Here is a 20,645-nt window from a genome sequence, read left to right on the forward strand (position 1 = left end):
CCTGAGGAACTCTTTGACTTGAAGTTTACCATTAAAATTTATAGCATTTATGAGAAACTGTTTCAGAGGGCATACCAGCAGGCATCAGAATTTCATACTGTGAGTTTGCAAAGGCTTAGGCAGTATGTAAATTTATCTGACAGTAGTTATATTCCTCGGATTTATACATCTTCAGCTTGGAGTTATCTATACAATTCCACAGGCAGATATTCAGTTATGAGTGACATATATCATTATAGGTATGACTCTTCTACACAATCTTCATTTACTACAGCAAAACACACCAGCTTTCTATACACATCTCAAAAAATGACCTGGACTTCATTTTTCTTTTCTTCAGCCCAGCAGTGCAGGAATTCTTTTTCTGACTGTCGTTTTGATACTTCCCCAGTTTTAGCGCTTTTACAGTCTTATGTTGACAATAACATTGAGTTTCAGAACAAAGCTGTCCTGATTTGCAAGAATTCCTATATTTCAGATGTTCTGGATTTTAAAAATAATTTTGCTGCAATACCAGCTAATAATTTAACTTTTTCTTCTAGATTCCCATGTGACTCCATGTATTCTTCTTTTAGATATGTCATCAGACCGCTGTATATTAGCAATAATACATATTTTTAGGCAACAGAATCCCTCCTCTCATTATGCACATTGCAAGTAATGTCCACTGAATACAAACTGTTGGAAACAAAATCTGTAGATTTATTCTGTTATCTAACCCTTTATTTCATTATTGTAAACTGTCTGAAAACACTAACTGGCTTTTATTGACTAATAGGGCAACATTTCTCCCAAGCATTCTAATCTTCTAGGTTTTATAACAATGGCATTGCACCCTCTGAAATGGAAACTTCCTATACAAGACAACAAAGAAATGGAAAGCACACATATTAACTATTTCTGCCTTATTTATTCATGATTTCAAACTGCCTTAGGAGAAACTGCTTGCTCCAGACTGGGACCAGCAACCTGAAACCACCTGCTTACTGAGATCAAAAATCAAAATAGCATTAAAAGCTTTAAGAAAGCCCTCAAAGAGCATTTATGTGCATAATGTATTTGCATCTGGTACAGTGAAAATGCTTAAGAACTCTTGCATTCTTGGTTAGATACTTCACATTTATACTGAAGTATGCCTTGTAGTGTACTACTGTAGCTGATTTCTGTTTCTCTATGTTGTACTTAATCGCCTGCTTATGCATTTATGGTTTTGCAAGCTGTTGAAAATACATCATCTATGGTTATCTTTTCTTTAAACTGATTTATACTGCTCTTTGAGCCCAAGCCTTGGCTGAAAAGGGTCACTTGACTAGCCAACCTACCCAGTCAATAACAGTAAATAAATAAGTAAACAAACAATTAAACAAATAAACAAAAATGCTATGATATAGCTGGTCTACCCATGCATTGTTACCAATGTCCGACAATTGCCTAAGCCCCTAACCCTTCTGGCCAAATTATTCAGTGTTATTTTGTTGGACAGTATGTTTTTAGCCTATGTCATCCATTCCAGGAGTGTATTCCCTCTATCCCCCACTTTTCTATGAAATACTCAACTTAAAATTGGAACCCCTTCCTTTGTTAATTGTGGCCTCTCTTCCACATTATGAGCTTTACTACATACATCTCTTTCTTTGTCATTTCTCATTCTTTGACTTCTTTATTGACCAGTACCGTATATCAGCTTTCCATCCTTTCTTTCCAGTGAGTTCAGTCCTAATTCTATAAATGTTTCCTGATACCAAACTTCTTTAAAACCCCTTTCAATTTTTCTGGCTTTTCTTGGTACCTCATCTATTAGTGTTATTTTTCTCTACCGTCTCCAGAAAAGGGCACTATAAAGCATTCTAGGGTGAGTCTCACCAGAACCTTATGAAAGAAATACCACATGTTGAGGCTATTCCTTCTGATATACACCCCAGCATTCTACTGGTGCTTGCTCTCACATTCTGCACTATTATAGTGACTTCTTGTTGGTTCAACTCTCATCCCCCTCACCCTGGCTTATACACTGTCCATGGGTTGTTCCTTTTTACGTGCAGCTTTGTGCAACTACTGGGATTAAACTTTAGCTGTTGTACCAGTGAAGAAGCTCCATTTTAAATCCATCTCCTCCATCAACCATTAGCCCCTCCTTTCATTTCATGCTCAAAGAGACTCCTGTTTACCAAACTGCATCTAATGTCTTATAGGTTCATAGGTTCATAGGTAGGTACTAGGCTATCAGCCCAAGGGCCTACGCAAGTCTAGCCAGCAAGGTACCATAGCTTACACCACCCAAGAAAGTTATTTTCCTGTGCCATTGTCCAGCAGAGACACAGAAGTGATGCCCAGGGTGTATTTCCTATTTCCCATCCACTCATCAAGATTTGTCTTGAGGAGTGCTAATGAAGAACTTTGCTTGACATAGATGGGTAGCTTGTTCCAGGGTATAGGAAGTCTCTGGGACAGGAATCTATCCCTCCAGCGTGTCCTGTTTATTGTGGTGATGAGGTTTAGGTCCCTAGAGCGTGTAGCTCGGAGGGATTGGGATTTACATACACTGTGAATAATGCTAAGACAGGACGGGACTGTACAACTGTCTGACATTTGTTCACTCTTTGCTTTAACTGGCTTCCCTTCCTCCATCTATCCACATACATAACCTAGTGCTTCTTGCGTAGTATAAAACCAAAGGCCTTTCTGAAGTTCAGTGCCATTCTATTAACTGCAGCTGATTTACTAAACTCCCTAGTTCCTAGACTTATTTAACAGGGCCTGTTAGTTGTAGATCCACGCTGTTCTGAGCATAGTATAATCCAACAAGATACCATCAGATTTTCCACATGACTGTTTTAGTCATCTGTGTTGTACTGCCTGTTGTATACATCTGTGGTTTGCTTCTTAATCAGTAGCATTCCCTTAACTGTATTAATCAATTCATCTTTAGGAGATATATATTATCTGAACATGATATCTCTGTTGAGGAACAGTTATGACAAGCCTAGGGTTGCATTACTTCCCATACATACCTCTTGAATCCCCACTGAATTGTACAGCTACATGAACAAAGTGTTTTAGCTGGTAAAAACAGCCTAGATTTGCAGAGTAAGATTGTCATTCAGAGACAAAGGATGATTAAAAATGCACATTTTTGACAATTTCTGATGCAAATAATTTCACTTTCTGGACTAGATATACATAATTGGATATGTATGCATCCTCTGATTCACTGGTATATGTTTTAAATATCACTGTAATAGCTGTGGTGCCCTGAATTAAGTTCAGTAAATGAATGAAAGGCACTGTACTTCAAGATGTGAGCACTTTGATATCTGTGTATGTATGGTTAATACATATATCAGCTTTATAATATTAATTTAGAGACTGTTTCTCTTCATAACCATATCCTGTGAATGATTCAATAGATAGAATCTGAAAAATAAATAAATAAATGAGCTGGAACAAAGCAACAATCTTCATACAAGAATGGGGTACCACAATGCACATAAGCATAATGCATATAAGCAAAGGCAATCAATGAAACACAGAAATGTCTTGTCATCAACTTGAGCCATTAAAAATCAGTCAGAAAATCTTAAGTAAGAAAACATACTTCAGTTCTGAAATATTTTTACTTAAATTAGATTTGAATTAACATTAATAATTTCTTACGTGTGTTTTCTATGGTCTTGTCTCATTAATGCAATTTTGCCCTTGTTTATAAACTTTTAGAGGCATGTAGTTATTATGCATTAATCAGTGCTATCATGTACATATCCTAGCTTCAGATTCAATTCCCAAATTTTATCCATCGGCTTCCAATGTAGTATGAAATCAAAGGGTTTTCTGATGACCAGGTCCCCTGTATTGAGTTGAATTCCCTTGATAAACTCCCTTTATTTCCTGGGAATTCCAAACACTTGGCTTTCATGCATGAGATTTCTGAGAGATTTGCTGTAAACCTGTGCCATCTTTGACAAATAAGTACATTTACCTATTTAAATTGCACGTAATGCGGTGGTGGTGCTCTGGTAGCGTTGTCGCCTCACAGTAAGACGTTGTCCTGTCGATTCTCAGTCTTCTGTGTGGAGACGTGTGAATGGGCGTACCTTCATTGAAGGTTGTGTGTCAGAGCTGGCAACTCGGCACATAAAAATCTACTGCCAATCATTAGCGGACCGGAGTTCTGCTGTGGCGACCCCTAACCGGGAAAAGCTGAAAGACACAACAACCTATTTAAATTGCACATTCTGGCAATTTTTAACTGTGTTAGTGTTATAATTTTGTATTATTTACCATGTCCTTGCACTTTAAATCAACTTAACAAAATGAGGACTCTATTTTGAGAAACACAGATGTCTCACTAAACAGTTTGAGTAAGGAGAGAATCATGGTCAGTTATCTGTCAGGGACCAAAATCCAACAGATCATGCACACACGCAGGTCATTGAACTGTAAGACACAGTCGTAGTCCATGTTGGTATAAATGACCTGAGACATACCTCCCTGAACTTTATGAAGAGAAACATGATGAAGCTCTTGGACTACATGTCTCAGGCCATTATGAACCTACCACTGAGCAGCATTCTAGAATCTCCAAGGATAATGGCACAGTATAAACAGAAGATAATTGATTTTAAGAATTGGCTTAGTTTTTGGTGTCATTTGAAGGAAGCAAAATATTTATCAGCCAGGGTGAATAATGATAGACAGACCATGCTGCTTTCCAGATATGGTTTTCATCTGTCACCTTTAGACTTTTGTATACTGGCTAAGACCATGTTCTCACCCATAGTACCTTTTTTAGGCATTGCTAATCTGATAATTTTTTCAGCATAGCAAAGCCAACAAACAAGAAGCTCCACCACCTGTAAGTTGTCCTCACCCTGTAGAACATGGATGCTTATGCTTACTGTTTCTTGGTTTAAAGTCATGGACAGTACCCTGGCAGTACAGGGTTACAATGCCTTCCACACATTTAGATCACCTACTGCACGGGAAGGGATGAAAAGTGGAGGTGTCTTAATTTACATCAAAGCTAGCTATGAAAACAAAATTGTCACTGATTCTAAAGACAACCACAAAGCATTCTATAGCTATGTCAAGAATCTCAATGGCAACACTCAGATCTGCTCTGAGTTACAGCACAATGGCACTAAATATACAGAACCAACCGATATTGCCAACATCCTAGCAGATAGGTCCAGTGCTAACTTTACCCCCCTCTCACCCCCTAAAGGACCCATCTCTATATTGGAAGAATACAAAGTTCCTGTAATCATGGCTGCACAGGTAAAAACCACACTCTTCAAAGCCCAGAACACAGCATCCATGGGACCTGACAACATCCCAGGATGCATTCTACATGAACTGCAGAATGAACTGGCACCCCACCTAAGCACCATGTTCAATCATAGCCTCACCTCAGGCTATGTGCCCACTGAATGGTGCACAGCGATGGTTATCCCACTCCACAAAGGGGGAGCCACCATGGACCCCAGGAACTACTGCCCCATTAGCCTAACAAGCCTGGTCTGCAAAGCCATGGAACGTATCATCATGGATCTTATAAAAAAAGACATTGGTAATCTCCAAACTCTGAACCCCAACCAGTTCGGGTTTGTAAAAGGCAGATCATGTCTCCTAAACCTTATAGACTTCTTTGAAGCAGTCACTAAAGCAGTAGACAAGGGTAAGGTAGTTCACACAGCCTATCTAGATCTCGCCAAGGCTTTTGATACCATCCTCCACTCTGGAATTATAGATAAACTCACTAAACTAGAAATCCCTATGTCACAAGATGGGTTGCCAACTGGCTCACTGACAGAGCCCACACTGTGAAAGTAGCAGACACCAAATCCAACTTCAGACCAGTGACAAGTGGAGTACCACAGGGTTCAGTCCTGGGTCATCTCCTGTTTGGTATCTACTTTTCTGAAGTACAGGCTAACACAGAAGGTCTTTGGCTAACAAAGTTTGCAGATGACTGCAAACTAGGAACCATAATTGAAACTCCTAATGATGTGGACATCCTACAAAAGGGCATCACGAGAAAGATGCCTGGTGTCAAAGCCATGGCCTCAAGCTCAATGCCAAAATGTGTATTGTCGTCCCCTTTGGTAAAAACTCTGTACCCATGAGCTACCACATATGTGTAGTCTACTTAACACCAAAAGTGTGATAAGAGACCTTGGTACACAGGTGGACATTAGTCTCTCCTTTGATAATCACATTGCCACAGTAGTCAGGAAATACTTCTGTGTGGCACACCTCATCACAAAAGGTTTCTCAATCATCCCGGAAAAAAGAGGTCATTGTTCCCCTCTACTCATCAATCATTAGCCCCATTATAGAGTACAATGCCCCTTTTGGTATGTACCTCACAAGACATCTACAACAACTGGAAAGGCTACAGAAATACCTCACAAAGAGGATTACCAGCCTCAAACAGATGCCCTACACAGACAGTCTCAAAAAACTCTAGCTTTATGCCGTTGTGTATTGCCTACTCAGAGGCAATCTCTGCCTAACATACAAAGCTATAACCCAGAGCTGTTGGACATGCTCCACTTAAAGAAATCCCAATCCCTCTGAGCTACACGATCTAGGGACTTAAACCTTGTCACCACAATAAACAGAACATGCTGGAGGGATAGATTCCTGTTCCAGAGACTTCCCATACTCTAGAGCAAACGACTATCCATCTATATCAAACAAAGCTCCTCATTAGCTCTCTTCAAGAAAAATCTTGACGATTGGATGGGAAATAGGAAATTCACCCCAGGGAACACCTCTGTGGCTCTGCTCATCAGGGGCACAGGAAAATAATTTTCTTGGGTGGCGAAAGCCAGGGTACCTTTTTGGCTAGGCTTATATAGGCCCCAGAGCCAATAGCCTAGTACCTGCCTATGAACCTAAAACATTTACACCTCAAGGTTGGTCAATAAGTATGATGAGCTTACTCTTCTCCACATTCAAATTACCATAGGTAAAGTTTTGTATCATATCTTGCAAGCTCCAGGTCTCCCACCATGTCACAGGAAACCCATAACACATATGTAAACATGCTAGAGACACCCCTCAGTCAACCCAATTCCATATTCATAGGCAACTTTAACTATCCCACTGTAGAGTAGAACTTGTACATGACCCCTAATATCCATGTCCAGAGATTCCTGGACTTTGTAAACACAAATACTCGGAACCAGATAGTCAGTATGTCCATTAGGGGTACAGACATCCTTGATTTGGTCCTAACATATATGGGAGAGTGTTGCACCATCCTAAGAGTATTGTCCTCATTGGTCAGGTTGGATCATAAAGTTGTGTTCTTTGAATTAAAAATAAAATCCAGGACTCCAGCTAACCCTAGAATGTTTAGGATTTATTCTAAGGCAAATCTTCTAATATTAAATGTCTCCTTCCCAAACTTCCAAGACCCCCATGTGTAATTGTTCATGGAAACCCTGTATAATCATATTAACAGCTGCCTGGAGGCAATTGTACCCATCCGTGACAAGCACAGGATAAACTCAAAAAACAAGCCACCCTGGTAGAATCCAAACATCAATAGGTTGTACAACAGAGAGAAGAAAGTCATGGTGATAATTTGGAGATGCAATGCCTACCATGGTAAAAAAAAATCCCTCAACAAACTAAACAAGCAACTGTGGGAGCTTATCAAGTCTGCCAAAGCCAAATTTGAGGTACAAATAGCCACCCAGGTAATGAAAAATCAAAAAGGTTTCTGCAGCTATGTCTGCAACCTCAAGGGCAATTCACAACAATATACTAAATTCATTGTAAATGGAGCCACCTGTACTGAGATGGATGAGATGGAAGACATAACAAATCTACTGGACAACAAATTTAGCTCCAGTGTTAGCCGACCCCAAACATCCCTCAGGAAACAACAAAACCAGGCTGAACACTGCATGCACCCTGATAATATCCCAGGACACCTCCTTAATAGCTTAAACATGAACTATTAGGCCAAATAGAAACACTGTTTAACTACTGCCTACAAACATACTTTATGCTGATAGAAAGGAGGACTGCAACACTTATCCCACTGCACAAAGGCAGACCATCCACTGACCTGGGGAACTATTGAGCCATAAGCAGGACTAGTCTCATATATAAAACCATGGAAAGAATAATTATGTATATGTTAAATGATGACAAAGAAAATATACAGACATTTGATCCAACTCAGTTTGTTTTTTTCAAGGGCAGGGCATGCCATCTCTACCAGGTGGACTTCAAAAAGGTCAGCAAAGTAATGGACTAGGGCAAGATGTAGCACACTGTCTAACTAAATCTGGCCAAAGTATTCTACATAATAGTCCATTCTGACATTGTAAACAAGCTCACTGAATTAGGTATTAAACTCTTTCCACCTGCTGAATAGCCAGCTGGCTGAGAGACAAGACACAAGAAGTTAAGATAGGGAGTCTACCTCAACAAAAAGGACTGCCACTAATGGGATACCTCAGGGCTCAGATCAGGGGCTGCTCCTCTTTGGCATTTACTGTTTTGAAGTCAAGGCTAACATCAAAGGCCTATGTGACCAAGTTTGCAGATGATTGCAAATTGGGTGCAGCCATTGTATTCCCCTAAGACACAAATACCCTCCAAAAATGCCTGACACAGACTACTAAATGGTGCCAGAGTCATGGTCTAAACTCTATGCTAAGAAGTGCATAATAGTACCTTTTGGTAAGACTGACATTCCCTGAAATTATTACTTTGGTAATACACCCCTTAAAGTAGACCCAATAGTTAGGGATTTGGGAACACGTGTAGACATCAATTTAGCCTTTGACTATCATGTATCTACAGTACTAAGGAAATCAGTCTATGTTGCACAACTTATTAACAAAAGTATACCATTCAGGTCCAAAGATGTAATTGTTCCATTGTACTCTTCCCTATAACACCACTCAGTGAGTACAATGCTCCCTTTTGGCATGTACCCGACTAGGCATATGCAACAACTGGAGTATCTAGTGAGGTTCCTTACAAAAAGAATACATGGTTTAAAAAACAAGTTCTATGCTGAGTGCCTCAAACTTTGCCCTTATGCTCAGTCTCTAACAGACTGCTGAGAGGCAACCTATGTCTGACCTGCAAAGCATTTTCTGATCCAGCTTTAATGGACATGTTGCACATCCGTAAAACAGATAACTTTAAAAATATCCATTCCAGGGACCTAAACCTTACCTGCAACATAAATAGGACATGCTGTTGGGACAGTTACATGTCTCAGAGGCTACCTTTTCTCTGAAACTGGCTTCCCATCCATGTGAATCGGAGTTATTCCTTGCACTTCTTCAAACAAAACATGGATGAGGGGATGGGGAAATCTTAAATTTACATGGTGTCTGAAAACTATGTCTGTATTACAAAGGTGAAGTTTGTAAGTGCTCAATCAGCCATGCCTAGAAAGAGGTGATGAGTTTCACTTTTTCATTCCTGTCTCTACTCCTAGCCAGCTACTCCAGTGCCCAAATCACTAATCAAACTTTGACTGGTTTGTAGTCAGAGCTGTCTTACTCTACACCAATGGAACTGGATTAGCCTGCTCCAGTGGCATAGAGGAATAAATGCCTGTCTATAGCCTAAGCAACACCGGTTTGAATACTGCTTTGGACACCTGACAGTGTAGATAAAGGTAATGGGCATGCTCATCTTGGGGGTGGGGTGGGAGGTGCACATGCATGGGACACATTCTTGCATTGATCTCCCTGGAAATCCATGGTAGTGTTTAGTGCTGCCTGAGGTGGGTGGAGCATCTTGCTGACACCAAGCCTCTTGTGAAAGTGAAGGGTCAGGCAACACTAATGCCCATTGCATATCCTAACCATGGAGTGTTACCAACATGAGCAAAAGGTGGGGAACTAAAGAAAATGATTCCTTAACAGCAGTATGATAATTCCCCAGGCATCTCAATCTCCTCACCATCCCCAAAGATGGGTCCAAAATTGCCCAGGAGAGTAGAATGAGGTTCAGTAGACCTGGCAGATAGAAGTGGCTCTAGAATCAGCCATGGGGAGCAAAAACAATTATTCAAAAACTGACCAATTCAATTACAACCAATGCATTTGTTAAATGAGTTATAAAATCAGTTTACAGGGATTGAGATGAAAAAAAAAGAGACAGTTAAATAATGTTTGATATGAGCCTGTATGAACAAGAAACAAATTGCTGTTGACAGTTCCTGTGACATGAATACTATATTATTAAGGAATATCCTACCACTGTCATGTTAGCTACACCTCCTAATAAAGACTTGCATGCAGAGTTAGCTTACAGGTACAGTTCTGTGTATGTACAGTACGAAGGAATTCCATAATGTGGACACTAGTTAATAGATGTCTGCCTGAATGCCACATGATTTCTGTTTACAAATTCCCTTTGCATTTAATCATTGAGTGCATTTTGTCCCATGTAAAATGCCATGGAATGACACTAACTGTATTAAATCTGGCAATGGCCACTTCTCCTGACCAAGACAACTGCTACTGCTCATGTCACCAGGATGCCTCTTGTAAAACAAGGAAAACATCCTGTAACTTTAACGTCAACTATATTTACCTTTCTCAAACTTTATCTGCCTACCCCTGGGATGTACCCATCCCCACCTAAATCCTACATCTAATGTCACTGGACAATGTCCAGTCCTCTGTGTATCCATATCACATGTAAGAGTTTAGCCAGTCTACTGTCCCACTGTGTAATAACTTGACAGCATATTAACTGATTATATAGCTCACTGGTATTAAATTGTTAAATCATAATCCTCATGTTCTTTTGAAGGATACAGTAATGGTAAAACAGTTAATAAAGCCTTTAATGTCTCCTTCATTTTTGTATTACATTGTATTACATGTTAGTTCCTTAAAATTGAAATATCCTCTTCATGAAATGTTTCAATGATTTTTTATGCACCATAATTTATTACATGAAAGTATTATATGAAGTTTGACCTCTGTGATGACCAATACAATTTAAGATACTAAAGTTTGATTTAGGAATTTTCTGGATTTTACAACATCCTTTGTTTTGATGTGGATACAGGATGGGGAGGTGGGAGTGGTTGCAATAATTCAAGCAGCGAACCACACACACACAAAACACACACACACACACACACACACAGATGCACACACACACACACACACACAGAGGCACACACACACACACACACACACACACACACACACACAGATACACAGACACACACACACACACACAGATACACAGACACACACACACACACACACACACACACACACACACACAGATACACAGACACACACACACACACAGATACACAGACACACACACACACACACACACACACACACACACACACACACACACACACACACACACAGATACACAGACACACACACAGGCACACACACACAGACACACACACACACACACACACACAGACACACACACACACACACAGATACACAGACACACACACACACACACACACACACACAGATACACAGACACACACACACACACACACACACACACACAGATACACACACACACACACACACACACACACACACACACACACACACACACACACACACACACACACACACACACACACACACACACACACACACACACACACACACACACACACACACACACACACACAGACACACACACACACACACACACACACACACACACACACACACACACACACACACACCTTCAGAACTAAGTATTACTAGTCATTTGTGTCTCTACATTAAAGATTACACTAAAAGCACTATCTACATGTGAGTTGTCCACTATTTTTCCTTTCTTTAGAATGCAGGGTTTGACAATGTGCAGTTGTTTGTACAGCACTTACCATAAGAAAAGATATCCTGAAGAGGTCATTTTAACAATAAATCAAAATATTTGACCCACTTCCTATTCTCTTTTCAGAGCAGGGCTTTCAGCTGCTGTATACTTATTATATGTGAAGACTAATGATAAATGTTCTTAGTATTGATCACTGCACCAGTAGCCTTAGCAATGTGGGTTATATCTGGACAAGGATATAACAGCCGGCCAGCTTCCAAAGCTTCAGGGCACCTTACACACACATAAACTGTCAATCAGCTCAAGCTGAATTAACTAATATTCAAGTCTGGTTGTGAAGCCATTCAATGCTTTCCTGCTGCCAAAGAATACATTCCCCTGAGGCTTGGGAGAATCGACAGTCAGCTTGAACTTTCCTGAGCTGGGCAGATACATTTTTTTTTTAACTCATGTTTTATTACTTTCCTGTTCAGGAAAGTTATTTTAAAGCTAGGAGTGCTGTATTTTAGTGGACTGTCTTGAGGTAACATACTTTTTAATGGAGCACTTGTTTCTGTCAGTTTAAAAGTAGTGTTAACTAAGTGATAAAATATGTTCTACAGAGAAATTGTACTTATTTTTCCACTGTGAGGCTGCCATAGTATTTGAAAATGCTTTTTACTGTATTTTTTTCTGTCAAAAAAGTAACTTTTGTGGATTGGTAGTTTTATTGGCATTTGTTGCTTGCTTTTCTCAGGATAGAGGCACCATTTTCCACTTGACCATGGAATAGATTGTCAGTCTCATGGTTGGTCTTGCTTCCTTTCTTTTATCAGGACAAAGGCTATTGGCAAGTCCAGGGTACAGCAATGGGGGCATCTTTTGCCCCCATTTATGCTGACCTATTTATGGCATATGTGGAGGAGTTCTTGATATATGATAATACACATAACATCTACCTAGATGAGATTGACATTTGGAGAAGGTTCCTTGATGATTGCTGGATGGTATGGAGATCAGGTGAGGAATATCTAATGGAGTTTGTGGGATACCTTAATGACAACAAATGTGGCACCCAATTTACAATTAATCATAGCTCTCAACAAATCACCTATTTAGATGTCCTGATCACTAGGAATGTTTACCATACTTTAGAAACAGAGGTCTGTCGAAAATACCCACAATATAATTCTCTTCTCCATGCCTCCAGCTTTCACCCAGCATATATCTGCAAGAATATTCCAAATTCCCAATTCCTAAGGATGAAACATATATGTTCACGTCCGTAAACCTATGAATACTTTAAGGATGATTTAACCACTAGATTCAGGGATAGGGGTTACAAAATGGGTAATATCCTCAGTGCTAGCAACTGGGTATCTACACTCAACAGGAAGGACCTCTTGCAGTATAAAAAGGGGAAACCAGATAATTGATCATTGATCTGACTAGTAACTACTTATGGGAGAAACACTGATCTTTTACTGAACAGTGTACAGAGGCATTGAGACATACTACTTGCAGATGCCAACCTGTCAACCTTTCTACAAGATAGAGGTTTCTTTTAATTTTGGAGGGGCAGGAATACAGGCTGTCAGCTTAGTCATTGTAAACACAGTGGTAGGTCCAAATTGGATTCCACCCATAAAACCTTGACTGATGACTTATTTGTGGGGTGTGTCCCCTGTGGCCATTGTACCCATTGCAGGAGTGTGACCAAATCCAAAGAATTCAGCAGTAATAATACTGGGAATGTATATAATATCGGGTTCTTTGCAAAGTGTGGCATGGACTGTGTCATCTACCTCGCAATATGTACCTGTTCTGCTTTTTACATAGGCCAAACATCTAGACCTTTAAGGCTATGCATATCAGAACATCTTAGTGACATGAGAAATAAAAAGACCAGCAATGCTCTCTATAAACATACTATGATACACAAGCACGTTTCTTTCAGATTCATTGTGACTGATAAAATTATGGGCAACAGGATGAATAAAGCTGGATGGCATATTATATTGAATTCTAAGGAAAAGAAATGGGTCATCAAATTGGGTGGGTTATTTCCACCGGGACTTAATGAGCATTTGTGAATAACCAATGATTTTTCAGATTAACATGTCTGTTATAAAATGGAGCTATTGAAGTCATGTTTTGTATAACACTGATGAAGGCTATGTTAACTTTATAGTCGAAACCGGTCTGCTTTTCTCTCTATTTTTCATGTTTGACATGAAATCTTAGGTAATAAACAGTTTGCCATAGTCTGCTGGCTCATCACTTTAATACCAGATTGCTACTTTTGGGGCTGTGCAGTTACCGTACTTGCAGGGACTATTTTGCTGCTCCTGGTCTTGCTTCCAACCACAAAAAGGAAAAGTTAAGCAAACAGCCTTTGCCAAGACAGCAGGCTAGCCATTTACCTCAGGTGGATAACTCTGCTGTGGCAGTTTGTTGTTCCTCAGACCACTCATCTTTTACCCAGAATCCCTCTGGTGTAGTACCTACAGACAAGGGTCCGGTCAGCAAGCAGCACCCAATAAAGGCAGCCACACCATGAAGCAGTTCAAAAGCGACAATATTCCACAAGAAATAGTTGAATAAATAAAACAGAAGGTTTTATTCCAATAGTCAGATTAAGCGCTTACTTTTCCAAAACAGGAAACTTCATCAAAATCTATTGACATCACATCCCTCCTTGTTTAAGTAAGTACACCAATTATTTGATTGGATAAAACCAAAAACAGTATACATTTGATTTAATTACATAAACATATATATAAATTTTAATTACATTAAAGTTAAAATACATATATATTAATACCTTTATTACATTAAAAACTACCAATATTAACAGCAATTGGCTTTAAGTTTTAATGCAGGTGTCAAAGAAACATGGTCATTCAGACTGGGATATATACAAGCATCAAGCCTCAACTGCCATATTAATTCCCTAAACTCAAGCCTGTTCTGTCAGTCACCCCCTCTGTCTGAACTATATACATATTCCAATACCCAAAATTTAAAATCAGCGTTTTTAACATACTAAAGCATGTCTATAAAATGCATTACATTCTTTCTTCCTACTAATTTCATATAGATGTTCATATATGCGCTCTTTTAAACTGCGTTCTGGTTTGCCTATGTAAAATGCCCAACGCATTGTACAATAGGCAATATAGACAACCCCTTTTGTCTGACAGTTAAAATACTCATTCACTCGACATCTGCAGGTAAAACAAGTTCTTCCCTATCTGCTATAAATATGCATTGATTGCACTGACCACATCTAAAAGTACCTGTCTTACCTGTATTCCTAACCTGAATATTTTTCTCAAATAATTCCTTTAAATTGTCATTTTTCTTGTAACTAAATTTCAAGGGCTGGTTAAAAACTTCTAATCTATTGAGCATGGCCCTAAAAAACTCTCAATATTTCCTCACTGTATAAAATATCTTTTTTGTGTCTTCATTAAATGTTGTAACCATATATATTGTATTTTCTTCCTTTTCCACTAAAACTGTCTTATCTATATCTATAGGAAGGTCCATGTTATCAGCATGGATATCAATATATTCTGGTTCAGGGGTTTGAATTTGATCCCCCATCCTAGTAAAATTTCTTCCTTAATGTTATTAATCATGTCTATTGGGTAGCCCCTGTCATGAAACAACCCACCAATATATTTAAGTTCACTCTCTAACTCATCTCTATCCGATGTCATACGGGACGCCCTAACCATATATTTTTCTTCTGAATAACAGGGTGATCACACTCATAATGGAGGTGTGCATTTGAAAAAGTTTTTCCTATAAATATATGATGTATATCTCTTATTTACCAAGTCATTTTTAATGTTAACATCTAAGTAATGTACTTCGTGTTCCCAAGTTTCATAGGTAAATGATAAAAATTCAGTGGAGGAGTTGAGATAAATCATGAAGTCCATAATAGCTTCTAAGGTACCTTGCCACACAACAAAAATATCATCCAGGTATCTATAGTATTCTTTGATGTATGTCATAAAATTACTGTTAAAGACGTAATGTCTTTCCCAATACAACATCACGATGTTAGCAAAAATGGGGGCACAAGCTGCCCTCATTGCCACACCGTCAACCTGGTGACAATATTCACCCTGATTATATATATAGTTGTTCCTAAGTACCAGTTCCATATTTTCCAGAACTATATGGAAATCATTTGCATCCAGCATATTAAATTCCACTATCATTTCTTCAAACCAGGATAATCCCAGTGTTTGTGGAATGATGGAAAACAGATCCTTAACATCTATAGTCACAAATTTATAATCAGGATTAAAATCCAGTTTACTCATTTTAGTTAAAAAATCCCAAGAGTCTATCAAAATGTGTGAATATTTCCCATAGAAAGGTTTTAATTTTCTATCCACAAATATACCAAGGGGTTGAGTCTTGGAACCAGCTGAACTGACCACTGGTCTCAAAGGGGGGATTTTCCACATCTTTATGGATTTTAGGTATCGCAAACATCCCAGCAATATAAGGTTTATCTACTGTAAGACAATTGTTTGTTGATTCTACCCTGTAATAGATTATCCTCTAAAATCAAATTAATTCTACGATATGCTATCTTAACTTCTTCTTGGGATACTTGTGTATATCCCCTTCCTGTGTTCAGCATATCGAGCATCTTTGCAGCATAATCCCACTGGTACATTATCCCCTTCCTACAAACCCTTATCCGGTTTCATCACTCTCAGTGAACTATCTTTTCTCATATGGGCAAGTGTCCTTTGTTCCTCTATTGACAAATTTTTATTAAAATATTTCTTTGTTCTATACACTTCCCTTATCTCATTAGTTACCATAGTTTCATAGTTCATCAACTCCGGATGAAGTGGGGGGCTGTATGTACTCCTTTTCTTAAAAGTGTGTGCCCCTGTTTGAACGGTACTACCAAATTCCACTTGTAGATTTAATTTTCTCAGGAAAAGTTTCACATCCAACATGGTGTTACCTACATTACCCCTTTTATTAGGTATAAATGTGAAACCTTTTCAAAATAGGTCAAAATGTTGCTGCTGTAACTCTACCCCAGTGTAGTTATAAATGTGAAACTCATTCAACGTATATACTACACCATTTTTCTGTATATTTTCACCCTCCATGAAAATATCTATATCTATAGGAAGGTCCATGTTATCAGCATGGATATCAGTATATTCTCGTTCATCACATGATATTAGTTGTAAGTCCTTGTAATGTTGTGTTCTCTGGCAGTTGAGGCTTGATGCTTGTATATATCCCGGTCTGAATGACCATGTTTCTTTGACACCTTTGTTAAAACTTAAAGCCAATTGCTATTAATATTCATAGTTTTTAATGTAATAAAGGTATTAATATATATATATATATATGTATTTTAACTTTTATGTAATTAAAATTTATATAATTTTTATGTAATTAAATAAAATTTATACTGTTTTTGGTTTTATCCAATCAAATAATGGGTTTACTTATTTAAACAAGGAGAGATGTGATGTCAATAGATTCTGATGAAGTTTCCTGTTTTGGAAAAGAAAGCACTTAATCTGACTATTGGAATAAAACCTTCTGTTTTATTTATTCAACTATTTCTTGTGGAATACTGTCGTTTCTGAACTGCTTCATGGTGTGGCTGCCTTTATTAGGTGCTGCTTGTTGACCGGATCCTTGTGTGTTTTTACTTGGTGCTTTTTGGTTCGGTTTTTCATCCTTGTTTACACGTTGTAGTTTTTGGGATGGCTACACAAGGCAACCAAGGGGCCATGTCTATAGCTGGAGGAGAACAGACTTTGCTGGGTGAGCTTACTAAATTAATCTGTGCTTTTTCAGCAACTGACAATGATACAAGTTTAGGCGTATCCGTTCTTTGTTACCAACAGCAACAGGAACGTAATACATCTGTGAGTATGTGCATTGGGGCTTCAGGAGGTGGAAACGATAACGGCAGTGGTGAGAAAGCCAACATAACATGACCACTTTCCACGTCTACTCAAAATTTGCAGAATGCACCTTAGAAACCAGAATGAGTTTATGGACTTGGAGAAATACAACAATTTGGACATTACGGACTGGTTGTCGGAAAGAGTACAGGACAGTGCAAGATCCAAGGACAATTTTAGACCAGTTTCTGCCTCATATGGAGGTATGTGTAACAGTTTAAAGGATAAAATGTAAAAATACAGAAATCTATCTCTAGATAACTGTTTTTTGACTGAAAGCATTAAGTAGAAACACGTTCCCAAGGGATTAAGGATTAATAAATTCCCCAACAATACTGTAGAGGGAATGGAACTGTTTAATGATTTGGTTAACATTTTTAATGACTGTGGTTTGGCCTTAATGACGGCAATAGTGAAACACAACAAGGTTATGTTAAACGTATTAAAAGAAGAAATTGATGTTTTAAAATGATAAAATGAAACAAGACTTGTTATTTACAGTATTAGAAAGTAAACGCAAATATCTTTTGTTATTTAAAGATGTAAAAAACAGGAATGCAGGCAAGAGGGCTTGAGACACGCACACAGTAGTAGTTTCCAAAGTTTATTCTTCAGACTTTGCTTCAAACAAACGATAAAAACAACAAAAAACAGTAACCATAACACGCTTTTTGTCTCATCCCTTAGTGAGGCTTCATCAGACAGTTGCAACAAGAATGTTTCAAACAGTATATACAAGTTCAAACCACATCAACTTCCTCCAAGCAAAAGGCAAACCTGCCCCCAAGGTAAGCAGGAAAGAACAATTAACCCATTGTATGCTTCTTTAAAAATCCAGCTTCTTGTAAAACAAGTATGTATGCAGTAAATATATTTGTATATGTGTAAATATAAATATAGCTCATCAGTTCGAAAACACGCTTAAAAGACTTTTTAAAAGTATACTCAGAAATATTTAAAAACCATGCTAACATTAAAACCAATAGTTAGGTAACAGTAAAAAGTGAGAAGTCAAGAATGAAGTGTAAAATTGAAAACAGTATAAAATAAAATACGTTACCACTGAGTGAAAAAGTATTAAAATCTTAAATAGCTTTCAGTAGTAGTTACTAATGACAGCTCTAAAAAGTAGGATGAAGAAATATATAATAAAACACTTATATTAGCCCCATGTTGTCTGAATTTCAAACCATCAAGCTAAAAAGCTATAAAGACTGGAGCAGAGAAAACCATCCTGTAAAGGACGTCCGGTGAATATGATAAAAGATGAAATAAGAGTGTACACATTCACATAAACAACTCTAAATGCAAACAAATTCATGTGTAGATAACAACTAAGTGAATGTGAATAACCATGTATATGTTCAAACATGTATATACCTAACTGAACAAATAAGTACATTTTTGACTATTTAGATAAATATTTAACATACCCTGTTTAAGCAAAAATATGAAACCTTTCTTGCAGGCTGAAGTGAATAAGGTATATATTTACCTCATTAAACTCTTTAGTTTAAGGATGCAAGATATGGAATAAACTTCATTCAGTCCTGGCGGGTAGCAGGCCCTAGTACGAAGTTGCCATATTAATTCCAGTTTTTCTAGGAATAATGAACTAGGGCCACCCCTTCCATCACTCATAACCTGGTCAGTCACTCTAAATTTAAAAGAGTGTAATGGAAAAGCACTCACATGTCTAACCAGAGCATTTTCCTGCTTTGATGTTCTAATGCTGTAAAGGTGTTTGTAAACCCTTTCTTTTAGTTTCATGTCCGACTTCCCAATATAAAAAGCTGGGCAGGCTTGACATTGGGCCAAATAGACTATACTTTTAGTATTACAGTCAAATTTACCCTTTGACACATAGGGAACTCCTCTGATTGAGAAGTTGACCCCAATCTCCATGAAGGGGCATTGGGGGTACATGCTACACTTTATCATCCCTTTCCTCCTGCTTCCAAAATTGTCTTCCTTCCTAGTCTGTAATAAGCTTTTTAAATTCCTACCACGTCTAAAACCTACTCTGGGGGGAGTCCTTCAATTTAGCATATAAATTGTGGTCAAGGACTATTAAATCCCATTTCTTATTAATGATGTCTTTGATATCATAACTATTGCTACTAAAAGTAGTAATAAAAGTGGACCCTACTAAAGGAGCATCATCATGAACCATCCGAACTTGGTTGATTTCCTTTTGTTCCTCATTAATTTTAACCCCCAGTATAGATTGGTACATGTCCCTGTGCCTCTTGTTTTGTACTTTTCTTACCAGTTCCCTAACCATAGGTAGAGGGTATCCCCTCTTGATAAACATATCCTGAAGTTGATTACATTCTAGTAAAAACTCCTCTTGTGTGGAAACCATCTGAGCTGCTCGTACCAGTTGGCCTTTTACCACTGAACGCTTTTGAAATAGTGGATGACAACTGTCAAAATGTAAAAAAGCATTCGAGTAGGTATCTTTCCTGAAAATACGAGCTGTATAGAAACCATTAATTAGGTCCTTTTTTAAGTCAACATCCAGGTAAGCTATTCTTTCCATGTGGAAACTATGTGTGAACTGTAAAAAAACAGTGGTATTATTGAGGTATGTCACTAGATTGTTAGCTTCCACCTCATCACCCTTAAACAACATAAAGATATTGTCCAGGTATCTTGTGTAAAAGTGTATCTGGCTTCTAATTTCAGGTACATTTAAAATAAACTCCCTTTCCCAAGAAGCCATCACTAGGTTGGCAAAGCTGGCTCCACATGGGGAGCCCATTGCTACGCCAATGGACTGGACGAAAAACTTGTTGTTGAAGGTAATATAATTATTAGACAACACTATGTCCAACAGTTCAGTGAGCAGAGAAATTAACCTTCTAGGGGCTT

General features: G+C 38.3%; 1 protein-coding gene across 1 annotated transcript in view; it reads left to right on the forward strand.

The window, feature by feature from the left end:
* LOC122816309 (galectin-3-binding protein-like) overlaps positions 1–2,266 on the forward strand; it is a 242,789-nt gene extending 240,523 nt beyond the window's left edge. The window contains exon 6 of the mRNA XM_044089041.1: positions 1–2,266. This exon is cut by the window's left edge and continues 469 nt beyond it. Within this exon, the coding sequence (XP_043944976.1) occupies positions 1–621 (621 nt within the window). The 3' untranslated portion in view covers positions 622–2,266.
* Positions 2,267–20,645: the final 18,379 nt, after the last annotated feature.

This window comes from Protopterus annectens, chromosome 12.part0, assembly GCF_019279795.1.
Source record: "Protopterus annectens isolate FY-2018-M chromosome 12.part0, PAN1.0, whole genome shotgun sequence".
Classification (NCBI taxonomy): domain Eukaryota; kingdom Metazoa; phylum Chordata; order Ceratodontiformes; family Protopteridae; genus Protopterus; species Protopterus annectens.